This window comes from Vigna unguiculata, chromosome 4 (genome assembly GCF_004118075.2).
Source record: "Vigna unguiculata cultivar IT97K-499-35 chromosome 4, ASM411807v1, whole genome shotgun sequence".
NCBI classification, from domain to species: domain Eukaryota; kingdom Viridiplantae; phylum Streptophyta; class Magnoliopsida; order Fabales; family Fabaceae; genus Vigna; species Vigna unguiculata.
This window is the reverse complement of record NC_040282.1, coordinates 15,924,283-15,951,806: the sequence shown is the minus strand read 5'-3', so window position 1 is coordinate 15,951,806 and position 27,524 is coordinate 15,924,283. Positions and strand designations below refer to the sequence as shown.

The 27,524-nt window shown below is 31.9% G+C and overlaps 1 protein-coding gene and 1 long non-coding RNA gene across 2 annotated transcripts; one reads left to right on the top strand and one right to left on the bottom strand.

Moving 5' to 3' along the window:
* Positions 1-790: 790 nt before the first annotated feature.
* LOC114182644 lies at positions 791-2,628 on the bottom strand. The gene is made up of 3 exons (XR_003604154.1): positions 1,682-2,628; positions 1,361-1,519; positions 791-1,174 (listed from the first exon to the last, which is right to left on the bottom strand). It is a non-coding gene; the product is annotated as an uncharacterized LOC114182644 (long non-coding RNA).
* Positions 2,629-24,190: 21,562 nt separating this feature from the next.
* On the top strand, positions 24,191-26,520 carry LOC114180315 (eukaryotic translation initiation factor 3 subunit G-like). Its single transcript, XM_028066611.1, has 2 exons — positions 24,191-24,629; positions 25,676-26,520. Exons 1-2 carry the CDS (start codon positions 24,293-24,295, stop codon positions 26,209-26,211), a joined length of 873 nt encoding a protein of 290 aa, XP_027922412.1. The 5' UTR covers positions 24,191-24,292; the 3' UTR covers positions 26,212-26,520.
* The last annotated feature ends 1,004 nt before the right edge of the window (positions 26,521-27,524 follow it).

The window sequence follows — 27,524 nt, the reverse complement described above, 5'->3', positions numbered from 1 at the left end:
GTCTCCTTTGCATCTTTAATAAATAAGTTTGAATGTAAAAAATAATAAATTATTTCTAAATTTAATCATAATTCTTTCAACATAATATATTTTGCAAATATAACTTTAAATATGATTATATACGTGTTATTCTTGTCATAAGGTAAATAAAGTACGATTTTACAATAAAAAAACAACTACGAAATATAAACTTCACATATCAAAACTTTAGTTTTTCTAACTGTATTATTGCTAACATTTGTTGATCTTAGGTTATCATCTTCTATTTCAAAAAAAATTCTTTGCCAAATTACAAATATAAATTAATTGACATATTTTTTGTATTTAACAAAGAAAAACAAATCAAATATATCTCTAAATACTTATAATAGGATTTTAAGTATCTACACATAAATTTGACATTATATTTATGATGAAAATTTTTAATATCTCCACCTAAATTACAATAAGAATATTGTGAAAAATATACAAACGACAGACAAAAAAAAGTTAAATGTGTGTATGAGACCTAGTAAAAGGAAAAAATGGTACCCTAAAAAAAATATATTTGATTTGATATATGAAATGTTAAAATAAAAAACATATATAATATACAATTTAAATAAAATCTTTAAGATTCAATGTAATAAATTATATTTCACTCCATAATAAAAGTTTATGGTACAATAAACTACTCAACTATACAATCTAATTTGGTACGACTAAAAGAATAAAAAAAAAAAAAATTATTCACATTTACATAATGCACCGAAAGATAATTATTGTATTTATTCCTACTTTTTTTCTTCGGTGTTACACACAAACGTAAACTCTTACATTTAGTTTGATCTCAAACTCCTGAAATCAAATCAGAAAATATCACCACAAAAATTCTAATTTTATGTTCTCTTGATCGAGTAAAGAACAAAACTTTCTTTGCTGTATCTCAAAATTTAGAAGAAATAATATATTTTTTATATTTATAGTTATGATGCTATTGGACCAATAAGTAAATGAGTATGCTATTTATTTTAGAAATTACAGAAAGTGAAATATAAATGAATGAGTAAGCTACTGATGCTGTTTACACCATGCCTTTTCCTTTCACCGCCAATGTCATCATGACAGGTTCTGGTCAGACAATCAATATCCTCCTTGTCATTGCTTATCAAAACATCTGGAATTTATTAAATGACTGCAAGTGCGTATCAAATGGTATATAAATGTTATATAAATATAGAGTCAGCCAAGAAACTAGTATATAAATATAGCCAATGGTATTCAAATATTCAGAAAAATGTTACAACAAATTGTATAGGAAAATCAGAATACGAATTCAACAATAAAGAAACAATTAAAGTACCCTATAATCCAAATTTACCTTTTTTCTTTGAGTTTTTCTTCTAGAGTGACGACATTCCTTTATAACTCGTTCATTTTTTCACATGTATTATCAAGGGCCAACTTTGTAGTTTTCTCTTGCAATTTTAAGAGAGACAACTTGTTCAATAACTAAGTTGTCTATAATATCCTGCGATGCCTACAATCATTATGAAAAGTCCAAGCTAAAAACTATAATATTTGAAGGAAGTAAAATTATAGTAACTCAACTTAAAAAAGAGTGAATAAAAAAAATGAGGACAACCAAATTAACTAAAGGAAAAGGGGTTAGTAGGGGACATGAAGCAAGAAACCAACGAACCTCGGTTCAAATTCCTACAACTTCCTCAACGGATTCTCCATATATATCCTTCTTTGTAAGCTTTTGGAGAAGGTGGCTTTTGAATTTTTCCGTCTCCCGAAAAACATACAAACAAGAATAGAAAGAAATTGGAAAATGAAGTTAATTTATTAGTTAACAAATACAGAGAAGAGAAGCCAAAAATGGAAGAGACAACTCACGACATCTGCGAATTCCGGAATTGGGTTGGGGAATTTGTACTCAACAACTTTGACAAGGAACCTTTTGGTGGATGAAAATGGTAAAGTTGGAAACTTTCTACTTCCTTTGACAGAAGGAAATGAAAAACTTTGTTGTTTAAATGTGGCAGAGGTTGAGATTAAGCGGGGTTGAGAGAGGCACAATGGAATGGCGGAGGGAAGCAAAAAAGAAAAAATTGAAGAAGAAGAAGAAGAAACTGAGAAGGGTTGAACCCACTACCTTAAAAAGAAAGTATAAAAAAGGTTTAAACGAAAAGAAAGTTTAAAAAAAAAACCTTAAATCTAAACAAACCTTCAATGGAACAAAAAAAGGGGAAAGAATAGAGGAAAAAATTCAAAACATTAAAAAACTCTAAAATAGATAACGTATTCTAAAAAGAAATACCCTTTACACAAAAATTGAGCTAGCACCATTATCACTGAAACCGACACCCGTCCCTATTGACTTCGTCCTCGTTAGATTTCATAACTCTTTCTTATAGGTAGAACTTTTTCAAAGAAAACCTAAAAAACCATGAAATAGGTTTAAATAGGAAATAAAAACCTAAAAAAACTATAAATAAAATAAAACTAACAAGAAGAAAACCCATTATGGTTGCTCCACCAAGAAGGATTTTCACATGCTTGTATGAAGTTCAATTATTTCTTCAGTGTCGGAAAGTGGGATCTGAGAGCTATGGATTATAGAAATGACAAACTTCATGTTGGTGGGATAACTGCCGAGAAAGGTTTGATTTTTCCCTCAATTATTCCATCAGGATCATTTAAAATATTGGTATTTCAAAATAAAAGTTGCCGCTCAAAAGTTGGTACACATATACAACTAACGTAAGGTTTATTAATGGATCCATCAACTCAACTCAGAGTATTCTCTCCTTCCACAAATCTCGGAAGCGGGAAAATTAAAATGACTATTTAACTCAAATGCTCAAACGAAAAGGAGATTGATAGAGACTGAGAAAACATCTTTAAAACAAGGATAATTGAAGAAAAAACATGTAAAATGGATAGGTGTCAATGATTGGAGATAGAGTATTTTGGTATTTTCTAGAGGTGTTTGTTTTCGTATAGTTTAGATTATAATATTTAATATAATTATTATTATATTGGTATGAATTATTTGTTTATATAGTAATATTTTGTTTATATATTAATATTTAATAGAAAGGGATTGATAATATAAAAATAAAGTTAAATACCGTTAAAAAGGTTGAATTCTAAATTTTAACAAATATGAAATATAATAATATAGTAAAAATGAAAGGGATTTATTTATCGAAATTTACGTTACAATATATAGAAATTTTATTTATTATATTTAGAAATTTAATTTTTATAATAAATGTGGATGATAACAATTGAATAAAATAAATATCATTTAACATACTAATTTAATACAATAATTATAATATATTAAATTTCTGAAATATAGTTACATGAAACGATTGGATTTAGATATATTAAACAATTATCATGGTTGGTTAGGAATATGAAGTTTTGTTTGATATAATAGTGGTGTAAAGAGAAATAGGTGGGTGCATTCAGGAAAGCCCATATGTTTATAAATTAGGTTACAGGTATTTAAAATTTATTGCAAACATTCACATAACAATCGTCGGGTAGGTAGTTATGGATGCTGGAAGAGGAAGGTTGTGGAGGATGCATGAGGAGAAATTGGTATTGGATGGTATATTGAACACAAGAACAGGTTAGCATCTGTTTTGAATGTATTTTCTTTCTGTTGCAATTTAGCTATATGATAATTTTTTAGTGGTATTTATTGGTATGGATTCGTTGACTACTGGTTATAATAATTGTTCTGCTCATAAAAGGTGTAAAATAACCTTCAACCGAAAACAAAAAGAAAAGAAGTATTTTAACCTTAATTAATATCTCATTTAGATCAAAATAAATTCGTTCCTTGACCATGAGAGTAAAGTTCTTATTTATAGGTGAATCAGTTACAACTTTAGAAGATTTACATAATTAGTTGCTAGAAGATTTACTTAATCAATTGTTGTAAAATAATACCTCTACAAGATAACTACCAAATCACAACCAACATATCTTTTCCTAACAATAAACTAAAATAATCTTCTTTAAATACCTAAAATATCTTTTAAAATATCTTACTGATGAGTTCAAATTTTTGCCCTCATTTAATATTTAAATTTGGGGATTTAATTGAATTTTCTGTGCTTAAAGATTGATTTAATTAGGATTTGTGATTATTGGATTTATTGAGTAAGTTTGGTAAAAGTGACGTAAAAATTGATTTTAGTTGCATAAAATATTATTGGATATTCTAACGTTTGTTAATGCAGCTGGAATTTATTTTTGGTCAATTAATAGTGTGATTTTGAAATATTCAAAGTTACAAAATAAGTCCAAAATCAAGAAATTCTGAAAAAGAATAAATCAGGAGCTAAATGCACCCCCAGATTTTATTTGCACACTCCTTCCTCAAGTGGACCACAAAAACCTGTTCTTTTTCACTATGTTGCACCCCTCCTACCACTTAAACTCCACTCAACCAGATCATGCCATGTGGCAATCCCCACCTCTTAGAATTAGCCAACCAGAACAAGCCACGTGTCATAATCCTACCCTCACCAAATTAACCAATCAGATTCTGCCACGTCATCATCTTCATCTCCCAAAACCCTAACCCTAATTTTCTCCTCTCCTTCCATCCTCCACGGCAGCCGCCGCCGCCAACCTCGCCGGCCACCACTGAAACTCGCCGGAAAAAGCAGAAACCCCGCGCCTCCGTCTTCTCCGCACCTCCTCACCTCGCCGGCGACGCACCAGAAACCACGGCAGCCACCATCTTCGTCCGCGACCACCATGATTCTGCAGCACACACCATCTTCTCGCCTCCGCGCCACTTCACTCGTGCAGCGCGCATCCACCACGACCACCACGCCGCTGCAACAGAACTGCCACACCTCCGCTCGCCACACCTCCGCGAACCAGAACACCACCACCGCGAGTTCTTCTTCCCGCGAGCGCGTCAGCCACCACTGCAGCAGCACCACCGCGTCGCAAACTCCATTCGCGCAGCAACGGCGGCGCCACCGTTCTCGCCACCACCACCTCCATGAACACCATCGCGCACCACCATGGCAGCTCTGCTGCGCGCACGAACAACCTCCGCGAAGCTTCTCCGCAGCTCCGTCGCGCCTCCGACCGCCACCACTACAGAACCACCACGCCGGAGAAGAAAAGGCAGCCACCACAGCCGCAACCATCATCACGTGAGGGAGAAGAGTGTGAGAGAGAAACCCTAGTTCTGGAGAGAGACACTCTGCGCCACGTGTCAGGCTGCTATTGGACAGTCAAACTGGTCAACTGGTCAACTCTGGTCAACTGGTCAAAGTCAGCAGTCAACTCTGGTCAAAACTGCAAATATGGTTAAATGAGAAGGGCAGAATTGGAAATTAGACAGGAGTTAAGTTGCTAATTAATTAAATAAAAATAAAAGATTTTAGCAACTGACAGATAAAGCCCAAAGTCCAGTGGAAGCCTATATAAAGAGACTTAAGGGAGCAGAAGCGGGGGAACTGACATATTTTACACTTAGAACTCTCTGGTTTTGGCAGATACCGTCTCCACCACATCTCTCATTCTTTTATTTTCTTTCTTTCATATCATCATGTATTCCATCAAAGCCATGGAGGGCTAAGCTTTTAAGGGTTGATTCCACTGTAATTTCTTAAATGGATTCTGAGGTTAGATGAATTTATATGTTTTGTTATTTTGATTATTGTTGTGGTTTTTGTTTATCTATGTCCTTTGCTTCTTAATCGAATAGAAAATAATGATTTTAAATCTACATACATGCTAATCATATGAGTTAAAAGGTTTTTAAATTAAATTGAGACTTTACTTTGATTTTGTTTAGAAACTTTCATTTGATTAAATAAGTTTTTGCCAATAATTGAGACTTTAATTTGATTAGAGGTAATTACTTTAACTAAAATTAGTCAAGACTTTACTTTGATTAATTAAGTTTTCTATTTGGTAAAGAAACAAAGGAATAGACATGATTAGGCATAGTAAAATTAATTGAGACTGTACTTTGATTAAATTTACTATGGACAATCTAAACAATTCTCACTTTTAATTGAGACTGTACTTTGATTAAAAGTGAGGATGCCAACAAATGAATTGAGTCTTTACATTGATTTATTTGTAAATCAACAACAATAATTAATTTAACAATAATTTCTAGATAACCAATGAAGAATCTTATTTAGAAAAAGCAGTGGAATTGGCCTATTTACTATTACTGTGTTTACAATCTTCCGTGTCATTTTCTTTGCATATCAAAACCCCCTATTTTTATAGTTGCTAGTTTTAAATTACATTTTTGAGAATCAAATATTTGAGATCAATTCCGTATTCGTTGTGAGACGACTCAGGGTTATCTTAACCCTAACTATTTTCTTCACTACAAACTGGCAATACTGAAGTTGCTAAAGTAGTGGTAATTTGATTGCCTAACGACAGCGATATCACTTACTTACTAAACTAACCAAGTGTTTTTGTTTATATTCCCACATAATCTACGATCTGCAATCATGAACCATTAATGAGTTATCCTCGGCTTCGTGGAGATGCAGGATCTTTGAGAGTACATAACTCTCCAACTTTTGTGTTTCCTCTTCTCGAGATGAGGAACTTGGAAGTTGTCTCTTCAATAAGAACTCAGAAGTTGTCTTTTCAATTACTTCTCACCTACCCCAATCTCTTCTTTGTTATTTAGCATTACATATTTGCTCCCTTGTCAGAATAATCTTCCAAGCTCTACCTCAACTTAACCTCCCATTGAGATTCTTCCTCCCTTATTCCCTTCCTGGTTTCTAGCCTTTTCCTCAAACATTCCACCACTTTCCACCTCCGACCTCAGACCTATGCTAGGATGTAGTACCAATTTGACTTCTCAATTTTGTTGTAGAATTATGCACTGAACACCTCTCCTCATTCTAACCTTTGACTTAAATTCCTTTCACAAAACTTATGGTATTAGTCCCAATAACCTATTCTTGAAGATCTTTGTGCCTAATGTGTCATTTTTGATTTCCAACATCACTTTTCAGCTCATCATCTAAACTTAGCTTTTCGCGTCCCTACTCAACCTTTGCAAGACAAGAAGGTTAACTTGACCTTGAATCTACATTCATTTTCCACTATAGACAACAAACATATACCATAGAAGTGAAAACATAACAGGAAAAGGTATAGGAGACAAACTCAACCTATAACTCTCCTTTGTTTTACCAAAACCTTTAGGATTAAAAAAAAAGAAAACTATCTTTGATATAGTCTTGAGTGTGCACACTCATCACTCTACCAAGATATTTTTTATTCTTAATGTGTGTATATATATATATATATATATATATATATATATATATATTGATATATGTTTGGTAGGTTGAATTCTATAAATTGGTCGAGAGTTGTTTCAACATCACAGATTGAAATGCTTTGGAGACATCCACTCACCAATATCACGGTTTCAAGTGCTCTAAATACTTCCACTCACAAACACCATGAGGACTTCGTTTGGGCTCGTGTTCCTAACTGGTTTTAGCAATTTTTAGGCACTTTAAAACCTCCTAAAGTAAGGTTATTCTTCCTTCTTCTTTATTTATATTACATATCTTAGTTATATTACTTTTCTTTGCTTAAAATCGTTTCTTGTTTTTATTATAATATGATCACGCATGATTTTGTTGCATGTTGATTGTTTGGGTTCTCAACTTTGGCTGATGTTTGTTTAAATTTAGGGGTTTCTTAATTTAGGGTTTCATATTTCATCCCACTAATTCTTGAAAAATTGATTAATTTAGGGTTTACAAAAGTCATTTTGTTTAATATGATCTTATATATTTGGTACTAAAAGGTTGTAAGTACAGGTGATTGTGCGATTTCAAAACTGCTTTCTTCATTACTAGGGTGAACAGTTAATCAGTGGTTTGAACTTCTTTAGAGATCCCAATGGGAACTTGGTAACTATAGAGTTTGATGGAACACGTGCACTTATCAAGTCATTTCATAGTTACCCAATTGTTATGTGCAAACTTTTTTGAAGGTAGAATTTTTAATGATGATTTGACTGAGATAGAGTATCCCCTCCCCAAGGACAAGGAAAATCCTAATGAACCATTGGTTTCTCCTCATTTCTTTAGATGCTTCACTACTTTGTTGCAGATAAATAAGGTATATTGCTGATTGTAATGATGAAGTTCAGTTTCATGATACTTGGTTGATAAAATATTGTTAAATTCGCTAACTCAATGTATTAATTTTTATGTATGCAAGATAGTTTGGATTTTCAATTTTTGGAATGTAATTGGGTTGAGGAATTTGTACCGGGGAAAGTGAAATTGGTAGACCCTAAGAAGCATCCCCACTATTTTAAGGCTGAGAGAAATGATGTGGGTAATATATATCAGCAATGGTATTTTGAAAATGATTGATTATTATCAGCTAAGGGGTGATCATGTACTTTATGGCAAGTATAGGGCAATGTGTTTTGTTTTAAGTTGTATGATAAATTAACTTGGAATGAGATAAGTTACAACCCAAGTATATTTGATGGGAACTCTTGCTTATATCTTCTTGTCATTTCTTCTTCAGACTCTGAGATGTGTGAATCTACAAATATTTTTTACTTGTATGAATCTATAGACATTTCTAGTTCTGATGAAAGCATATCGTCCATTGGATTGGACCCTGATGCATTTGATTTCTTCACTAATAAGGAATTATCTTCTTATGATGTCAAGTGCTCATCACTGATATTTTTCTAACCAATGTGTCAATGCCTTTGTCTTCTTTTATTTTTCTATTAAATTTTGGGATTGTTAACTATATGTTAAATTTTTAGTATGTATGTTCAGAGTTTTCATCAAACACATTGAACAAGAATTGCGAGTACTACTATTTGGTAAATAGTGATGGGTTGGAGTGGAAGTGTAGTTTAAGATGGTCATTGAGAAGACCAACAAAATGCTATATAACATCTGGCTGAAATGGAAATCTTAGCAACCACATCAACGTAGTGAAGAGAAATTGAAAGTACTTGATTTATAAAACAGGGATCATATCTATATGAGGATCTATCTAATTATATATATCTATATGTAGTGATATAATCTGCTGGGAATAGTCTTGCTTTTGTGGTGGATTAGAAACTTAAATTTGGGATGATGTATGGTATCATCCTACTTTGTGGTGGATTAGAAATTGTTATTTGGGATGATGTATGAATGCTTTATCAATATGAATATTTTGATGATGTTTGTACTTACGGGCAGCTTCATAGGTTCCATATATAAGATAATATATATATATATATATATATATATATATATATTTTTTTTTTTTTTTTTTGTTTTCTATATTTTTTATTGTTACATTCATATAAAAAATTAATACAAACAAACATCAGCAGAAAAAAAATACAGTAAATATATATATATATATATATATATATATATATATTAAAGAATAAGATAATTAGATAATAACCCTGATTTTTTGTACTCATGTTTGTTTCAATAACTTTTTTCATATCAATGTAATAATAAACATATATATGCTAAAAATATATATGCTAAAAGTTGATGTTCGTATAACAGCAAAATTATAGTTAGATAAAATAAACTTTAACTTTGTCTGATACATAACAATATTCTAATTTAGTTTGGAAAGAATAAAATTTTAACCAATACCTAAAGAAACATGAAAATATTTGTATTTAATACTTAAATATTCATTTCTATTAAAATTATCAAGTTATAAAATTAGAAAAATTACGTCCATTATTCATTTATTTAGATTATTTACTATATAAATAATAGTGTCGTTATATGTATAAAAAATTTATTATTACTTATATAAAATCGTAAAAGAGTTGTAATATGACATAAGTGAAACTACACTTCATGGTTTGGATCTGTAATATCACATAAGTAAAAGTAGTAGTCCATTACTATATTTCATTATATATATATATATATATATATATATATATATATATATATATATATCGAAAGAATTTAAATAACACACACTATTATAGGAAAGAGTTTTGACACTGTTTATTTTGGCTATTATATCTCGATTCAATAACCGAGACATATTTGCACGAGGTAGAAATGGGTGGGTTTTTGGCCTCGGTTATCAACCGAGGCATAAACTTTAATCTTAGGCCTCGGTTTTAGAGAACCAAAACCAATAATAAAAAATAAAAAAAGAACCCAGGAAAGCTGAACAACAATGGTGATGGAGGAGCATGCAATATTGGATCCGTTTTTCAGAGCTAATCAATTCCACCAAGGGTACCTAGACACCAATGACTGCAAAAAAAAAACTTAAACTTTACAAAAAAGAACCCAAGAATGACATAAACTTCACAAAAAACACAAGTAAATTTGAAACAAACGCTCACAAAAGTTAGACGTTGAGTGGCGGTGTGGCGGAGTTCTACGTTTACGCAGTGGAGAATGGAGGTTGGGAAGAACGATGGAGAACAATGGAGAACGACACAAAGGAGGAAGAGTGAAGAAGAAGAATCAGCGTAGTGAAGAAGAAGAAGCAGCGCAGTGAAGAAATGAAGTCTCTACAACTCTTCAAAATTTAACCCTAGACAGAGTTTTAGGCCTCGGTTATTTAAACAACCGAGACATAAACCTTTGCGCGAAATAAAATAATAAAAGAATGATAATTTTGAAATTTTAGAAAACTTATATGCCTCGGTTCTAAAACAACGGAGGCATATAGCATGTATAGGTCTCGGTTCTCTAGCAACCAAGGCATAAACCTCTGCGTAAAATAAAATAATAAAAAAAGAATGGTAATTTTGAAATTTTAACAAACTTATTTGCCTAGGTTCTAAACCGATACATATACCATGTATAGGCCTCGATTCTCTAGCAACTGAGGCATATAAGTTCGCAAAAATTTCAAAATTGCCACCACAATTTTATAGGTCTCGGTTTCTTTAAAACCGAGACATATTACTCGAGTTAAAAAGTAAAAATTGCACTAGTGACATAAGGATTAACATTACAGTAGATTGGTATTAGTATGTATCAAAAAATATACAAAAGGGTCCATATAAGTACTAAACTATACATAAGGATTAACATTAGTACTTTACTACTTGTATAATTTAAAGCTTCCAAAATGGTAAATCTTAGGACGCAAGTACTTATATACACAACTGAAGCTTCCAAAAGGGTAAATATCAACAATGAAGTCATTGTTTAAGTTAAAGCTTCCAAAATAGTACATTACTTGTATACTCAACTAATTCACAAATTCATAAATTTTCATTTCTCCTTCTTGATCACTTTGGTCATCTTAGTAGTAGATAATTGTCATGATTGCTCTTCCTGTGACATCTCATCATAATTGGTAGATTGAGCGGACAATCTTTTTGCAGGTGTTCTATAACCTTGTGAATCAGGATCATGGTCTATTGTACTCGAGAGATTATATTGCATAAGCACAAATGGACAATGTATAAATATGGTTACAATGAAAAAGCAGAAGTAGTACTTTTATTATAGCTAACCAAATTGATTTATGCTAAATAATTACAATAAAGCTATCAATATCAACATTTAAAACACAAATGTTTTTCGAGCTAAATTCTGCAATCTATATGAAATAGATACAGTCAAAATTAGCAAACAACAAAAATAGAACCCATATGAATACTTACAATTTGGATGTCATTGGAAATTGGTAGATCATAATCAATTTTCTAACTTCCATTTACAACCTCTTGAGGAACTGCATCATAAGTAGTTTTTTGACTTACATCTACAACCTATTACAAATACATACACTAAAAATCATCCAACATACTATATAACTAAACAGTCCATCATTAACCATTTACAACCATTAGCAATTATTACCTCATTATTCTGGAATTGATCTTTAATTAGTGCAATAATATCAAGATTTGCAGAAGCTTTTACTATTGGTGCATTTCTATTTTGTGGTTGTACTCTAACTTTAAATGCTAAAGTGCATCCTAATACCACATCTAAGTCATCCTCACCTGCCTCTTGTCAATTTAATTATTTAAACTAACTTATAATTCCTTATATATATATATATATATATGTATGTATATATAGACAAAGGATATATTAAAAAATAGGAACTAAATCCCAATTTAATCTATTAAACCATGATCTGTATCATAAGTCAGCAACTATCTTTCCAATTATATCAGTACATTCTTGATCCCACATAACAAAATTAGCAAAAGAACCTTCATAGCAAACTTGAATTTCCAATTTGTACCTAAAATTGTGCCAAGTAATTATCACAAATTCTTCCTAAATAACAATAACATATATTGATAATATATTGACTTACAGTAAAGGAAGGTTAGTATACTAACTTGATTGCAACATTCAGATTATATCCATCACATGTAGTGCATTTGAAAGCACTAACTTGTTCAATTCTTCTATTAGAATAATTGCAAGCTAGATAGCTCCATCAATTTCTGCTTCATTTCTTTAATCTCAAGTATACTATCATCCAATAACAACTTTGAACCATGCCATGAGTTTGATATCGAAACTGGCCACTGCCCTAAAAGAGGAATTATTTATTAAATTCATAAATAATAAAACTTTTGACATGAGAAGCCAACATGGTTTACTTCTTGAAGATTTGATGAGGATTGAATGAAGCTCTTTTGAACTATCTTGAAGCCATAACCATTAGAATGAAGTCTACATTGATGAAGGAAAGGAGATTTGATGATATCCATGGTGATCAAGGCTGGAATGTGTGCTCTCCATGTAGTTACATCATTAAGAAAGTGTACTTGAAGTTTGTAATTCATGTTGTAGACCTTAAAGCATTAATTAGATGTAGTTTGGTCTTTGTTGTGTTTTTAATCTGTTGAATGGTTTTTCAACAGGTTAAAATGACTCTTTTAATCTATTGAATGACTTTTTAACAGGTTAAAAGGTTGGCTGCATTAGTCTTAAACTGCAACAAATTCAATCAGTTGATTTAGTTTTTAATCGACTGATTTCACTTAAGTCAAGTGAAATCAACCGATTGATTTGAAAATAAACCTGTTGAATTTCGTAACAGTTTGACTATAAAAGCTGTGATTTTCGAAAGAGAGGTCTGTTGATCATTTTAGAGCACGATTTGGTTCTGGAAACTTGTGGAAACTCTCTCCTTCGTGATCATAGGTGTTGCAGCTGTTGAAGATTGATCTTGGATCAATTCTTGGAGCTTTTGGCTTGGTTTGAAGCTTGGAGAAAGTGGTTTGTGGTAGGCAAGGTTGTGCTACCACTAAGGTTTGATCTTTCTCAAGCTTTGTGTGTGTGCATGGTGGTTTTCTAGGTCTGCAAGAGGGTTCTTGCTGTGCTGGTGTGATTCTTGTGTGATTCAAGAGTCTTTTGTGTTGTTTTTGCATATTTTGGAAGTGTAAGGGTGGATACTTTGTAATACTTTTGAAATAGTGTAAAGTCATGCTAAGGTTGCCTTGACAAACTAGATGTAACTCAGGTTTGAGTGAACCAGTATAAAAATTCGTGGTGTCCTCTCTTCTCTAACCTTTCTCTTGCATTTTCATTTTAAAGTTTCAAGAACTTGTGCTTTAATGTTCTTGCACGTTTTCATAGCATCTGAAGTATTGAGCATGTTTGTATAATCATTCGGAACTGATCTTGATGATTCTTGAGCATTATTTCTGGTTTAAAACTCAAATTCGCATTTCTGCATTTTTCCCAGTATTTCAGTCGACTGTTTTTCAGTTTCAATTGATTAATTATACCAGAACAAAATCTGTTTAGTAAAATCAATCTGTTAACTCTGTTTTTGATCGATTGAAAGTGTATAGTTCAATATTGTTTGCATCCTAACTTGGTGATCTATTTGATTCAATTAAAGGTGGTTTTTAGCTTGCAAATATAGCCTAAATTTTTAACTAGCCAATTCAACCCCGCCTTCTTGGCTTTTCAACCATTTCAAAACTAACAAAAACAATATATAGAAAAATATATTTACTACCTGAAGCAGCCTTAATCTTTGTTTGAGTCAAAATAATCACAAAGTTGCCTTCATTTTTTGTATCCTTCATAGCTTCCCTATACTTTGTGGCATATCCATCCCACAAAGTACAATTAATTATAGCACCATTGCATGATATCATTTGAACAAAATTAAAATTATTCAAACACAAAAAGAACCGTGAAAATATATACTTGCAAGAACCTTAGATCTGAGACATAAAAAATAACATTTCTTGAGCTTGGCTTGATTCTGACATTTTGAACCATCCCAATAATATCTGAACAAAACAAAGTAATTAGTTTCGACCATTTATATAGATACCAAATAACCAAAAATGTAATATATACATACCAATCAAGATTTATGGACAACAATTTCCATCAATGATTTCCTTTATACTTTTGAACCTGTATACTTTTAGATGTATATTTGGCATAGGGTGAGCTTTCACAGCAGTTTCACCAATAAATAACAACTTATAATCATGTTCACATATACAATATTGACCTTGGCTTTTCAAAATTTTAAAGTTATGCATCACATACGATTCACCCTCTACCAACTTTTCTACCCAAACAGCCAGGTCTTCATTTTTCATCATAGCGGGAATCATGTCCCCCTACAACATATGTATAACCATGACTAACTTTAAGTCAAACATAAAATGAAGCATGTAGTTAGAAATTGTAGCCACACTTACCTTGTCATCCACCAAAACTATTTCAATATGTTTACCTTCATCTCTATTGTTGACCTCCCAAAGGTCATTGATTCTAACTCAAAGTTTTAGGGTCTCCCTATTTCCATTAATATCCTTAATCGCATCAAACTTTTTCGCCATACTTTAACAACAATTTTGGTACCCAAGTATGGCTACAAACAAGAATAATTCAAGTTATTTGAGTTATAAAATAACTAAAAAATATACTCCCAAATTTAGAATAAAATTTCCAACCAAAACACGATAACTTATAACCTAAACACCAGAAGAACACAACCACAACATAAAGAGTGTAAATAAACAACTGCAAAACAAAAATCAAGCAACAACAAAAATAGAATCCACAACCCACAACCCTCAACCCAAACATGAAATAAAAAACAACATAAAAAAAGAACCACAAATTCCCGCAAACCCACAACCAACATACGAACGAAACTCCAGATTAAACAAAACGATTAGAACCTTAAACCCTTAAAAGATCAAACAAGACAATAAATAACCTATAACCCAAACGGACACACCTTCCACAAAAGCACTACACGACAACCACTATCCAAGAAAACACCTTTAAAAAACCAACAAATCCCACAACCAAAACAACTTACCTTGGACAACAAATGTAGTGACAGAAGAAGAAGCATAAGCAAAAAAGGAAAAATGAGACGAAAGAAAGGAAAGTAGAAATGTGATTTGAAATCTGAACCTACAAAGAAGCTTTGAAAGAAATCCATCACCCCTATCTACAGTGTTTGTGCCATTTGCATTGCATAAAACCAAATATCATGTTTGGACGCGTGTTCATTAGTTAGACATGGACAAGAAGTGAAAAATTGGACACATGTCAGCCATTTAAATAGGGTCATTTGTGTAATTTTGTAATACATGATATTATATCTAATTAAGAAAGCATATTCAAAATCTATTTACTGTGAACATAATAATATATTTTACGCTTTTGTTAAATATTATGTATTCAAAAGACCAATAACTTAAAACAATAATAGTAGTACTATTAATTGAAAAAAAATATTAAATATATAAATTGAATAAAATTTGTGAGATTTATTCCAAATTTAATTAAGGAAACAATTATAATAATATATACATATTCATTAAATTATGTCTTAAATATATTAATCGTTTGGAAACGCATGAACTTGAAACATTTTAAAAATCTCAAAAGATTTAAACAAAGCCCAACAAATGCATGTAGAAAAAAACAAAAATGAAATCCAGAGAATAATAAAAACACATACTTGCAATACCATCAATAAGACAAATCACCCATTTTAAAGGAATGCATGACATTAGTTTTGACAATTCAAAAAACTAAACGAAATTAAAAACTCGTAAACATGTGTAAAGGCATTAGGTTCCTAATTTATGAAAAAAACATAAAGAAAGTAAGGTGTGTGACACGAAAGAAAAATGTGGAAAAAATAAATATATTAATACTACATCTCAAATCAAAATTATTAAAACAATCTCAATTTTACGATTTTACATTCTAAAAAGTTAGGAAAACATTGCACCATTGCTCATAACACAGATTTGACAAAAATGACAAAGTACAACAAAGGAAAACATGTCACTTCAATTAATGAGTGTGATTCATGAAAGAGAAATGAAGATTTCTGGAACATGGAAAAGCATGTATACAAAAAAAATAGAAGGTTAGAAGTCTTGAAAATGGAATAAGTTTTGAAGAAGTTACATAAATTTAAAAAATAAATTATTCTTAAATAAATCACATGATGAAACACTTAAATGAAAAAAACATTTAAGTTTAATAGATAGATTATATTAAGATAATTGCATTATATTAAGATAAAATATAAGAGTTTGTATAAAGAATTATCTATAGAGATTATATTAAGATAATATTGTTAGTTTTGAAATGGTTGAAATGTCAATAAGGGGGTTGAATTGGCTAGTTAAAAATTTAGGCTATCTTTGAAAGCTAAAAACCACCTTTAATTGAATCAATTAGATAACCAAGTTAGGATGCAAACACTATTGAACTATATACTTTCAATCGGTCAAAAACAAAGTTAATCGATTGATTTTACTAAACAGATTTTGTTCTGGTATAATCAACTGATTGAAACAGAAAAACAATCGACTGAAATACTGGAAAAAATGCAGAAATGCATATTCGAGTTTTAAACCAGGAACAATGCACAAGAATGATCAAGATAGGTTCTAAATGATTATGCAAACATGCTCAATGCCGCAGATGTCATGAAAACATGGAAGAACATGAAAAAGATTATTAAAGCACAAGGTCTTTAAACTTTAAAATGAATATGCAAGAGAGAAAGGTTAGAGAAGAGAAGAGACCACAAGATTTTTATACTAGTTCACTCAAACTTAAGCTACATCCAGTTTGTTAAGGCAACCTGAGCTTGACTTTGCACTATTTCAAAAGATTTACAAAATATCCACCCTTACACTTTCAAAATATGCAAAAACCACACAAAAGACTCTTGAATCACACAAGAATCACACCAGCACAACAAGAACCCTCTTGCAGACCTGGAAAACCACTAGGCACACTCACAAAGCTTGAGAAAGATTAAACCTCAGTGGTAGCACAACCCAGCCTACCACAAACCACTTTCTCCAAACTTCAAACCAAGCCAAAAGCTCCAAGAATTGATTCAAGATCAATCTACAACTACTGCAAACTGTATTATCACGACAAAAAGAATTTGCACAAGTTTTTAGAACAATTTTGCGCTAAAACATGGTTAGAATAACTCTCTTTCGAAAATCATAGCTCTTATAGTCAAACTGTTACGAAATTCAACAGGTTGATTTCCAAATCAATTGGTTGATTTCACTTGACTTAACTGAAATCAGTCGATTAAAAAATAAATCAACTGATTGAATTTGTTGCAGTTTAAAACTACTACAACCAACCTTTTAACGTGTTAAAAAACCATTCAACGGATTAAAAGAGACATTTTAACCTGTTGAAAAACCATTCAACAGATTAAAAAACCCAACGAAGACCAAAAACATCTAATTAATGCTACAAGGTGTACAACATGAATTACAAACTTCAAATACACTTTCTTAATGATGTAACTATATGGAAAGCACACGCTCCAGCCTTGATCAACATGGATATCATCAAATCTCCTTTCCTTCATCAATGTAGGCTTCATTTCAATAGTAATGGCTTTAAGATAGTTCAAAAGGGCTTCACTAAATCTTCATCAAATCTTCAAGAAGCATACCACCTTGGCTTCACATGTAAACAAATATAACATATTTATGTTTTTTCTAAGGAGATATGAAGAAGTGATGTTAGTTTCTTTTATACATCTGCATAATATAAGAATTGAGAAAAGTGGATATTAGGGATTATTGTAAAAGGTTTAATCATGCCTTTGGTCCCCATTTTTGTAGCAAAATCTCAATTTGGTCCCTCTACTTTTTTTGCCTCAATTTGATCCCTTCTGTTAATGGTACAGTAACACCGTTAGAGGGGGTGCCACGTGTCAATTCCTGAATTTTTTTAATTTTTTGATTTTTAATTTTTGAATTTTAAAAAAATAAATAAAAAATTTGCCACGTGTCAAGCTTTCATCGTGCCACGTGGTAGTGACAAAGTGATGTGACAGTGACAATGACACGTGTCACTTATATGTCAGGTGTCATTTCCACTTTCTCAAATTGGTCCCCTTTATTTTAATTTGTCTCAATTCAGTCCCAATTTTTGTAAAACTTGAGCAATTTTGTCCCTCTCCAAATTGAAATCAAATTTAATTTATATATAAATGTACACAAATATTTCTATCAAAATTGATATTTGAAGTAAATATTTTTAACAAAATTAAGTTCATTTAATTAATATTATACATTTAACTTTATTTAAAATTATTTTAAAGTTGTTAATAAAAAATAATGTTAATAGAAAAAAATTACCACGACAGCTTGACACGTGGCAAATTATTTATTTTTTTAAAAATAAATTCAAAAAAATAAATAAAAAATAATATACAAATTCAAAAAAAAAATTCAAAAACTTATCAAAAAATCTAGGAAATGACTAATTTGAGATCAAATTTCCCAAAACAGGGATCAAATTGAGACAAAAAAAATAGTAGAAACAAATTGAGATTTTGCTACAAAAATAGGGACCGAAGACATGATTAAATTATTGTAGAATTAAATTAAATATCACAATTAATGTTAGTGTTTGGTGGCATGTGCATATATTAAGGTTTAGTAGAATGTACAGAGGATAAGACTTTATTGTTATTGCATTTAGAGAGAAAAAAGTTGTGTTATGTCGTTAGTATATGAAAACATTATTTTTGAAAATGATAATTATGAGAACCCATATGTCTAACTTATAAGAGTGTATGAAAAAAAAAAAGAAGACAAATCATAGTCCAAAGAACGAGGATGTATGCCCATTGATGCATCCTCTACCAATCATAGTTTAGTTTTTTTAGAAATTTTTTTATTACCAACTTTGTTAAAATCAATCTTAGTTGACTTACTTGATAATTGTAACATTCCAACACTACACCATTTTGTTGTTTAAATAACAACTAAAAAATGTTGCCTAAAGTAAAAAAAAAAAACTATGGTCTTAAGTTTAGGCAACGATTTTACCACAGTTTTCCAACCGTGGAGTATTCAGCTGTGACCATTGTTCAAAGACAATGGTTTTTTTCCAATGTCACAAAAGTTTAGAAGAAAATAATAGACCACACTTTTTAGCCAACATGTTATTTCATAGTTTTATACAACACAATTTAAAATTTTGTGTATTCTTTTAGGCAATAATGATTATTTAATTATTCGTGACCTTGGCTCTAATAGTTAAAGTACAACTCTTTCTTCTTAAGATTGTGACAACCAAAGTGTCATAATTTGATTGTGACTTGACCCAACTACCCTCCACCACAAGACAATTGATCTATCTTACAATAATTAATTAGGTCACATGATTGTAATTTAAAAATACTTAAAGTTAAATTATCATAATTTTAAAAATATGGTCTAAACTATCCACATTTTAATAGTTGTTGCCTATAACTATCAACATTTTCTACCATATTGCTTAAAACAAATAGACAACATTTTTTTGTATGCTCTCTAGGTTTAAGGAAAATAAAACTCACTATATAAGCAATAATAAAAAAAAATTGTGGCTTATTCCTATTTTACACAATGGTTTTCTAGTTGTTGTCATTCTAGCGTTGCTTAATCTATAGGTATGAAGAAGATTCATAGTGTATAGTATAACCGATAAGGAAACAACACAAGGAAGATGCCACAATTTCATTATTTTGCCTACATTTTCTATGACAACTTTTAAAAAAAATGTTGCCTAAATAATCAACAATTTATAAAATGTGGCCTTTATTAGTTTTAAGCCACACTTATATATTTGTGGCCATTTCTATGTTTAGGCAACACTTTTATACATGGGGGCTAGTTCAGTGTGGTCTAAAGTAAAAAATGGTGTAGTGCAATTTTAGCAGCTTAAAAACTAATAAAATAGGATTGTTTCACTATAGGAGTTAAAATAAAAGATTCAATGTATAAAGCATATTAATATAGTCCTAGAAAAGATAGGACTATAAAAGGATAACATTTATACAAACCAACTAAAAACCAATTCTAATTCTAAGCACAAACCACTCACTTACAACAACTCCCACAGAAACCTTCCACCACCCTAAAAGATGGCTCTGCATCCTCCATAGGTGCCTCTGACACTGAAACCACATATACTCCGACCGAATAGGTGATCATCACAAAAGAAAGACAAACAACAAAGAAACACAGAAAAAAGGGTAAGCTAATGTGCAAAAGAGATAATTATACGTATTTATATTTAAACCATGCCAAATACTTACAATCATGTTATAAAACATAACTCTGATATATAATCACACAAGCAATTGACACTAAACTCAATTATCCGGATACATGCATTTGACATTGGATCTCCTAGCGGCCTGCACTTATGGATGGTTCCCAAACTCTGCAGAGTTTGGCCTCAAGGGGTTATCACCCAACCATCAACAAGGTAAATCCCCTTCGTGCCTAGGACTTGATTGAGTCCAATGGCTAGGATCTCCTTCATCTCTTAACTACATAATGTACTCTGCTCTACTTGAGCGATTGTAGTTATTAGAGAAAGGATACCAATCCAATAACGAATCCTTATGCCGATGCATACACTAAAACCTCCACACAGAATTTCTCCTTGAAATTCTTTAAACATCATAACTTTGCATGCTCACATAACATTTCATACCAATTATCATCTAATATACCCATAATAACATTTTTTTTTCTCAATTCATAGCAATAAGGACTATAGAATCCAGTTCAAGTATCTACAGAACATCCAAAGTAACCAAAACAACAAAAATAGGAAAATAGAGCAATTGGTGCTATACATGAAATACATCCAAAAAAAGTCAGACATGTGTCACTTATTGATTGAGCCCCCTCATGTATATGAAATATTGTAATTTTGGGCAAAACTTTATTTGCTTTTTTTTTCAAATTCCATAAATGAAATTAGATGAGATGACATTATTGCGGTGTGATTTGTTAAGAATGAAAAATATGTAATGAGCCTAAAGAAAAGATGTAATGCACATTATTTATTTGTAGAAGATGAAAAGCAAGTATACCAAGGTGAGAGCTTTACAAAAAATTAGAAAGTTTATTGAAGAAGATAGGTCAGTTTTTCAAAATTGATTAATTTAAAAAATAAAAAATAAAATAAAGATTTGAAGTGCAGGGACTCTAATCTTTCAAAATTTGATTGATGTTTGGTAGTGGATTGAGTCCCATAAATCATAATTGTTGTTGTTCATAACAAATGGTGTCATAATTTAAAAAGAAGACGTGTTGGAAGAAGTGTTGATTTCTTAAAGCTTATTCAAGGACCTATGTTGAGAAATTTAAGAAAAAAATAATTTTGTATGAATTAACTTGTGTGTATAGTTGTTTATGAGTTGTTGTAACATTTCTTTTCTTTTTTAGCATTTATTTTAAACACTTAAAATTAAAAATATTAAAAGAAACAAAAAATTAAAAGTACACTAATTTAATCTGATGAGAGAAGAATGGTACACTAATTTTAAGCAAATAGCAAATGTAAATATACTTACATGAATACATAAGCAATGTAATTCAAAAGAAAAAGTCTAGTATCTTAGCTGGTCTCCTTCCTCTTGTCCATGAACACCACAAAATTTCATCCAAAATCTCTTCCCTTGCTAGCCATTTTTACCTGTCTTTGGAACCATGATGGTATGTTTCGATGAAGTAATTCAAGAGGCTAATTCATTTATTTGGAAAATTTAGGAAAATGACATTGAAGAATTTTAAGAAGGTATTTCAATAACTAAAATTGAAGAAGGTATTTCACTTAAAAAAAGACAAAAGTAACTTCATGGATGTCTCTCATCCTACTGTCTAACCTTATTTCCATCTATAACCCATCTGCTCACGCCATAAGCAATCATAGCAAAAGAACGTAAAACCAACACAAGAAACAAGGGTAAACTAATTATAAAATATGAGAAATCGTGACAATCAAAGGAATTTAAAGTAATGTAATTAAGCACACACTTGATAATTCAAAATCACACTCAAAACTAGACAACCTCTAGACTCAATTTATTCGGACTTATGCATTCCACTCAAACTCTAGAAACTTTGCTTTGTCATGTAAAATCAAATTCTTAGTGTTATAATTTCAAGTAATGATACTTGGTTTTCTCCTCTCACGATAAAATGAGTTCACTTATAGCCTAAAAGAAATGGAGTCCACGACTCCAAAACTAACAATAGGAACATTCTTCCCTCTTCACCACCTAAACTCCTTCCTTTATATGAGTTTATAAGTCTAGTAGAGTATAAGGATAGTTTCCAATGAGTGTCCCTAGTGAATGTATAACACTAAACCTACACATTATACCTTTCCTCCTTAAGAATGATACAACCATATAGTTCACACAAGAATAGTAATATCATATTCCTCTCACCATATACTATCATCCTTGAATAATTCTCATACATCTAATCAATTTACTTCTCCAAATCATTCAAATATGAATTTCATAGATTTGCTTAGCGAACACATACATTTGCTCAACAAGTCACCCCTAGAGGGTCACTCGCTTAGCGAATTGATGCCTCACTTAATGAACCCAACACTAGAACCAATTTAAAGTTAATTCGCTTATTGAGACAGACTTGCCCAACAAATCCTTATCCTACTAACTCTCGGCCAAAATCAAATTCAACATTCCGTCAACGAGAGTCTTCTTGTCCAACAAGAAGATCTCTTTGATTCTCTACTAAATTCAATTTTTTTGTCGCCGGCCAACGAGAAGGGGGTTCATCCAGAGAATCTGCAAAATCGTAAATAGTGTCAACCTAAAATTTGAAAGTACTAAACAAATAAAATACCACTTCATGCTTTCAACAATCCAAGAACATACCAAAACAATAATTTAGAAATGCCAACATCAACCAACAAGTTCATTTCACACTTTTATCCATTAAAGAACATCAAAATTCCCATTTTGAGAGATTTCTCATTCAACATGTTATAAAGGAAAATTCAACGACTCAAGTAAGAGAAACATGAAATTCAGATTTAGAAACACAACTCATTTCACATTCATCAATCGTAAATGAAATTCAACGGGAGAATAACTAGCTTCCCTTGATTTGGGAATTCCACTTGATCTCCCACAACCCCTAACCTTTAGGTTTTGCGGAAAAACACTCAACCAACACAAGAAAGGGCCTAAAATCAAAATCTAATATGCTCTTAGATTTCACTAAGACTAAAGTTTAGAAGATCTTATGGAAGCACATGCACAACCACCATTGTGCAAACATATGAATCAATTTTAGACTCAAAGAAAAGAGTAGAAGAAAAGCTTACTCTCTTGAAACAACTTGGTGAAAAAGGATGTTTTTTTCCTTTTCTAGAGTAAGACTGCACAAAGACGGTTGGAAAGAAAGTTGAAAGGGAGAGAATATTTCTCTCTTAAGATGCTATTGCGCCAAGTGAGAAGAGGAAACAAAAAATTAGAGAAACTGAAAGGGAGATAGAACATAGAATAATAAGAGAAGAGGGATACAAATTTTACATATATCATTAGTAATTTACAAGTGAAAACACATGCATGCATACGTTGTTCTTTTTTTTTATGGTAAAAAAATTAAATAATTTTTACAATTTTATTACAAACAATATTTTTTTGGAGATAATTATTTTTATTAAAATATACCAAAAGAGAAAATCCGTATAAGTGATAATAATAATAATAATTTTATAATTAAAAAAGCAAACACAAGCTATTATAGAATATCCGTGATGGAAAGCCTTTGGGCTTATTTAATTAGAAATATGGGCCTTATTTGAGAGCCCATGACCCAATCACTTGATAAGTGAACAGAACAAACCTAAGAACAAGTTTTCATTTTACAATTGGGTGGTTCTATCCTTCTCTAGGTGTGGTCGGGAACGACAAAGAAGTTAATCTAAGAGAAGAAAGAAGGATTACAGCGATGGCGCATCAAGGGGAACCGACGAAGCTGCGGTGGGGCGAGCTGGAGGAGGACGATGGCGAGGATCTGGACTTCCTCCTCCCGCCGCGACAGGTCATAGGGCCCGACGACAACGGCATAAAGAAGGTCATCGAATACAAGTTCGACGAGGACGGCAACAAGGTGAAGATCACAACCACCACGCGCACCCGTAAACTCGCCAACGCGCGTCTCAGCAAACGCGCTGTCGAGCGCCGCTCCTGGCCCAAGTTCGGTGACGCCGTCCACGAAGACGTCGGCAGCCGCCTCACCATGGTATCCACCGAAGAGATCCTCCTCGAACGCCCCAAGCCTCTTGGTAACACCTCTCCGCAGAATCTACCTTTTATTACCGTTTTCATTACAATTTCTCTGTTTTCTTTCTTAATTGCACTGTGGTAATGTCCGTGCTGAATGCTAATAAGCTATTGGAGAAAATGCATAAACTGCAATTACACTGTAATGAGTCCCACATTGGGAAGGTCACCTCAAAGGGGAGTCCTTATAAGGACTTAGGCTCTCCCACACTAATAACTAGCTTTTGGGGTGTGGTTCTCCCAATGACTTATGTTCATTACAAATGGTGCTTTCATTGAGAGCCGGCCAACCAGTGGTTGTAGACCCGCCGGGGCTAAATGCCCGTCGTGGTGGTGAGGCCCGTCGTGGTGGTGAGAGCCGCCGGGACGTCGGCTTTTGAAGGGGTGGTAATGTAATGAGTCCCACATTGGAAGGTCACCTCAAAGGGGAGTCCTTATAAAGACTTAGGCTCTCCCACTCTAATAGCTAGTTTTGGGGTGTGGTTCTCCTAAGGACTTATGATCATTACATACACTGAATCACCTCTTTCTGTTCACAATTCTGGATGACCATCACAATTGAAACAAATCATGATGTGGCACTATTTATAGCATGGTTTTTTGGACTTTCAATTTGATTTTCCGATAACGACATTTGCACACTTTATTTTAGAGAGGTTGGGTGTGGGAGTGGTTGAACATCATGAAAACTACACAAGAAAAGAAAATCTCTCTCAGTAGATTCTGTTTTTTCTTTTTCATTTCGAAACACTAATAGCTTGAACAAATTTCAAAACCCAGTAGATTTTGGATGAGGAATTGATTGCTGAAAACTGTAAAAAAGTTTAGGGAAATAGTGATAAAAAAAGAAAGCAATGTGAGAAAAGAATTTAAAGGGCTCTAAATTACTGGGTTTTGAAAAACCTGTGGTTGTGCATGAGAGTGAAGACGTGAACTTGAGGTCAGTGTGATTAGTATAGGTATCTAGATACATGATTGTTATAGAGGAGGATAATAAGATTAATCTATCATCAGTGTTTAATTACTGTGTTTGTGTGATTGTTAACAGGGTCCAAAACGGAGGAGCCGAAGAGTGGTGGAGACCCCTTGGCTCAATTCCAGAAAGGTGCTGTTCTGATGGTGTGTAGGACTTGTGGGAAGAAGGGTGATCACTGGACCTCAAGGTGTCCATACAAGGATCTGGCCCCGCCATCTGAGGGATTCGTGGATAAGCCTGCAACATTAGATGCTGCAGCGGCAACAGGTGGCGCAACCAAGGGAGCCTACGTGCCTCCTGGTATGAGGGCTGGGGCTGAGAGGAGTAGTGGATCTGATATGCGGCGAAGGAATGATGAGAACTCTGTGAGGGTAACCAATCTCTCTGAAGACACAAGAGAACCAGATTTGCTGGAGCTGTTCCGTCCTTTTGGTCCTGTAAGCAGAGTTTATGTTGCCATTGATCAGAAGACTAGCATGAGCAGGGGTTTTGGCTTTGTTAACTTTGTGAACAGGGAAGATGCACAGAGAGCTATCAACAAACTTAATGGGTATGGTTACGATAATCTCATACTTAGAGTTGAATGGGCAACCCCTAGGGCAAACTAGATGTTTAGTGCTTTTGCCCCTTCTCTTATAAATGGTGTTCTGAAGGTCCTTCTATTTTTGTGGTCAAAATTTTTGTAGTCCAAGTCATGTAATTGTACTTTTTTCATTTGTGATGATTTACTATTTAAAATTATACCCTTAAGATCTTAAGCTAGTTTTTGATTATCAGGTTTCGCCATACCCTTCTACATTGTTTCATTTTGAAAGTAAAAATGGTTGATCTTTCCTAGCTTAGGATGCTATGGTATATCAATTTTCTTTCTACACTTTATTCCATTTGAAAGTAAATGGTTGATCTTTCTTGGATTAGGATGCAATTGGATATCAATTGGGTCAGTCCATCTACTCTATTGTATTAACTTGCTGGTTTTGACATTCTTACTCATTAACTATGGACACTTTTAAATACAGTATATTAGGTAAAAATAATAGAGATATTGAAAATCTAAATATATTAGAAAATCATTATTAATAAAAGATATTCTTCATATAAATATTTGTGATTTGTTTTTCTAAATCTGTTTTCCCTTCATAATTTTATTGTATTCTTTGGAACCTCCCCTTCACAATATCTATGTTATAATATTGGAGTTTTAAAAATATAATATGCAGATCTGAAAAGTAATACTTTTTCTTTTAATTTATTCTTTCGGAATGTTATTTAATTCAATAAAAATTCAAGAATATTTCTGATCGTGCGTTAACGTTTTTAACTGTAATAGATTTAATTAAGGATTTCCATTAAAGAGGTACATTTGTGCCAATCAATTGGCGGCTCCAATATATTTTAATTTATATTATTACTAATTAATACATATTATCAAAATCAATCTAAAAGATTCAAATAAAAATATTCATTAAAATAATTTTTGAAGTTATTACTGGTGAGAAAATTTAAGTAGTAATGTTTATATGTAATTTAATATATATATATATATATATATATATATATATATATATATATATATATATATATATATACACACTAACTGTAGAAAATTTAGATTAATTCAAAATGTCATACAGAAAACCTTAGTTGTTATTTAATATTCTAACATTGTACATATTACAAATTATATTGGTTGACTAAAGATTTTTAGTTGTGAACCTAAGAATGGGAGTTAAATGTTTTTTCATTATAGTAGGAACAAATTAAGAGTTTTTAAGAAGGTAGTAGTCGTGGGATTTTAATTATCTGTTATATTCTCGTTTCAACCTTTAAATTAAATTATATTTTGGATGGAGTTATTACCATATAACAAATTTCAATATCTTTACAATTATTTACTTGTGTTGGATATAGTCTTATGAAG